Below are 2,355 nucleotides of genomic sequence, written 5' to 3' on the forward strand. Positions count from 1 at the left end.
GAGATGGTCTCAAAATAGGCAATTTATTGAAGTTGTTTAATATGATGATGCAAATGTGTGGATCACTTGATCCCATGTTGTAACGATAGTGATGGTGACCCTAATTTGTGTGTTGATAAGACAAAACAAGGTTTCCCCTCATTTTGCTTTTGCTATATCAAATTGTGTCTAGATTGTACTAATACAAACTAGTGCTAGCTAGGCACTAACTTACATACCTCTAAGAGCATAGTCATTGATATTTGAGAAGTTTAAAATACGAAAGTGACATAAATGCAACAAATTAGAAGCGTATGTTTGTGAGTCCAAATGTACAGACATACTCGAAAGATAAGGTCTTGTCTTCAAGAGTAGGTTTACTTAAGTGCCAGCTAATTATTATACGTTAAATGCAGAGCAATCCTTTCTTATCTCACCTTGATTTCCAGTTTTGATGCCTACATTACCTAGCTTCACCATGGAGGATGCAAATGCCGAGAAAAACGTTGATTGGTTCTTGGCGAAATTATTCACCAGGTCTTTAGTTCTGAAGTCCGTCCACAGAACCTGATCGGAAGTCAGCAATCCCTGGCGGTTCTGTAGGTTTTTGTAGTAGTTACTGTCGAAGGAAAAGGGCGAGCTGAAATCTAACGGCTCGACCGCATTCACATCTCCGCCTGCAGAGGGACATTGCCTTTGCAACCCTGCTGCATAGTGTACATCCATCGATGGATCCACTTGGTATGTGGCGTTGAACTGATACAGACGATCTGCAAATTGATTGCAATGGGCGAAGCCAATTGTGTGCGCACCTGATGGTTTGAATTTGTAAGCTTCTTGGTTACGATTGAACCTCTCTCTCTCTCTCTCTCTCACACACACACACACACAAACACACACACAAACACACACATCAGTTTGAGATCCTTGGCGCCAGATTCGGCACCAGGTTTTTTAGAAGACGCAGACCAACAAAAAGCTGATGTCGTAGAAGAAGCTCGGCATTTTGAAATATTGTATGATTTTCATAGCATTTTACCTGACAGGACCACCATATCTGTCATATTTAGTCCTTTTGCTTTGAACACTGCTTTGAGCTCGTCAACATTATAGTTGGCCTCAGGTAAATTGCCTTGAACTCTAGACGCTAGGGAGATCCGACCATCTCTTCGACCCTTCAACGGAGTCCATGTTGGCCCGTTCGCCTAGCATTTTGATATATTATGAGAACTTACAATTCGGGCAGCAACGACAAAGGCAACCCTACTGTTAGTATTGAACTCTTACAAGAACCACAACATCGCGAGCTGCAATTGCAAGGATGTCAGCGCAGGACACTACTCCAGGGCAGCTGCTCTCCACAGCTTTCTTTGCAGCGGCGACTGCGCTAAATCCATCTCCCGCCAAAGACTGATTGGGAGGGGCGTCCCTTTCTGCTGAATTGCTGGGGGACGATATCAAAATTGACGCATCGCATCCCTGCAAAAATTTCGCATTTTAAGTAATGCGTAAGGAAAGTAGACTTAAAAGATAAGCGTACATCTATCAAAATTAGCTTTTCGGTTCGCTACACCTCCACAAAGCAGTCGTGGAAAAATAATCTCAGAACCGCCTGCGGCGATATGGGGAATTTCTGCACAGTTTGGATGATGGAGCTTTTCACGATAGTTTCCACAGAGGGGCATGAAGTGGCGTAGTAGTTGGCGCTTAACTGGGACACTGCGACGTAGTGCTGCCAGCTCAAGACCACAAAGAGGAAGTAAATTCTCGCAAAGCTATTACGCATGTTGGCCTGTATGGACGTGCGTCCAGCTAGGCCAAGTAATAGTTCGGGCACTTTGTCAATGCTTCCTCAGTACCGAGCTCAAATTGTGTGAGGACTAGACAGCTTCGACTCTCGACTTATCCAACCTTGGCTACAATACATGCCATTGCAAGAGCAGAAAGCACATATACGACGCAGGGAGCTTGAAAGGCAGAGGAGGTAACTGGAACTGGCTACAATGCACAGGTGACACAGGCTGGGATTGAGCTACGAGACACGGATTTGGCAGGGGGGGGGCGACGTTTGAAGGTGCTGCATGCAGCCGGGAAAAGAAAACCTTTATTTGTCTGCAAGAACTGAGGGATCACGTGTAGAAGCATGCGCAGTTACATCAGTAGGGAGCACGGAAGGAGCTGCGACAGGTCGCTTATGCTTCATGTTCACGAGCAGCAGGTGATGAGGTCTGAGAATGATCAGCTGTGGCATCGGGATCGTGATGATGGGTTGATGGGATGATAAGCAGCAGTGATGCCACTGATGAGGTCTGAGAATGATCACGTAGGGCGAGTTCCTTGTTTGCATGCGTCACGTCCCTAGATTAAGTACTAAGA

The 2,355-nt window shown here is 45.4% G+C and overlaps 1 protein-coding gene across 1 annotated transcript; it reads right to left on the reverse strand.

Annotated features, from left to right (window-relative positions):
• Positions 1 to 204: 204 nt before the first annotated feature.
• LOC147896359 (peroxidase 55-like) lies at positions 205 to 2,025 on the reverse strand. The gene is made up of 4 exons (XM_087382873.1): positions 1,553 to 2,025; positions 1,267 to 1,458; positions 1,019 to 1,184; positions 205 to 791 (listed from the first exon to the last, which is right to left on the reverse strand). Exons 1-4 carry the CDS (start codon positions 1,763 to 1,765, stop codon positions 379 to 381), a joined length of 984 nt encoding a protein of 327 aa, XP_087238999.1. The 5' UTR covers positions 1,766 to 2,025; the 3' UTR covers positions 205 to 378.
• Positions 2,026 to 2,355: the final 330 nt, after the last annotated feature.

This window comes from Dipteris shenzhenensis, chromosome 12 (assembly GCF_047967505.1).
Source record: "Dipteris shenzhenensis isolate YYH24624 ecotype China chromosome 12, Dip_SZ_1.0, whole genome shotgun sequence".
NCBI lineage: Eukaryota > Viridiplantae > Streptophyta > Polypodiopsida > Gleicheniales > Dipteridaceae > Dipteris > Dipteris shenzhenensis.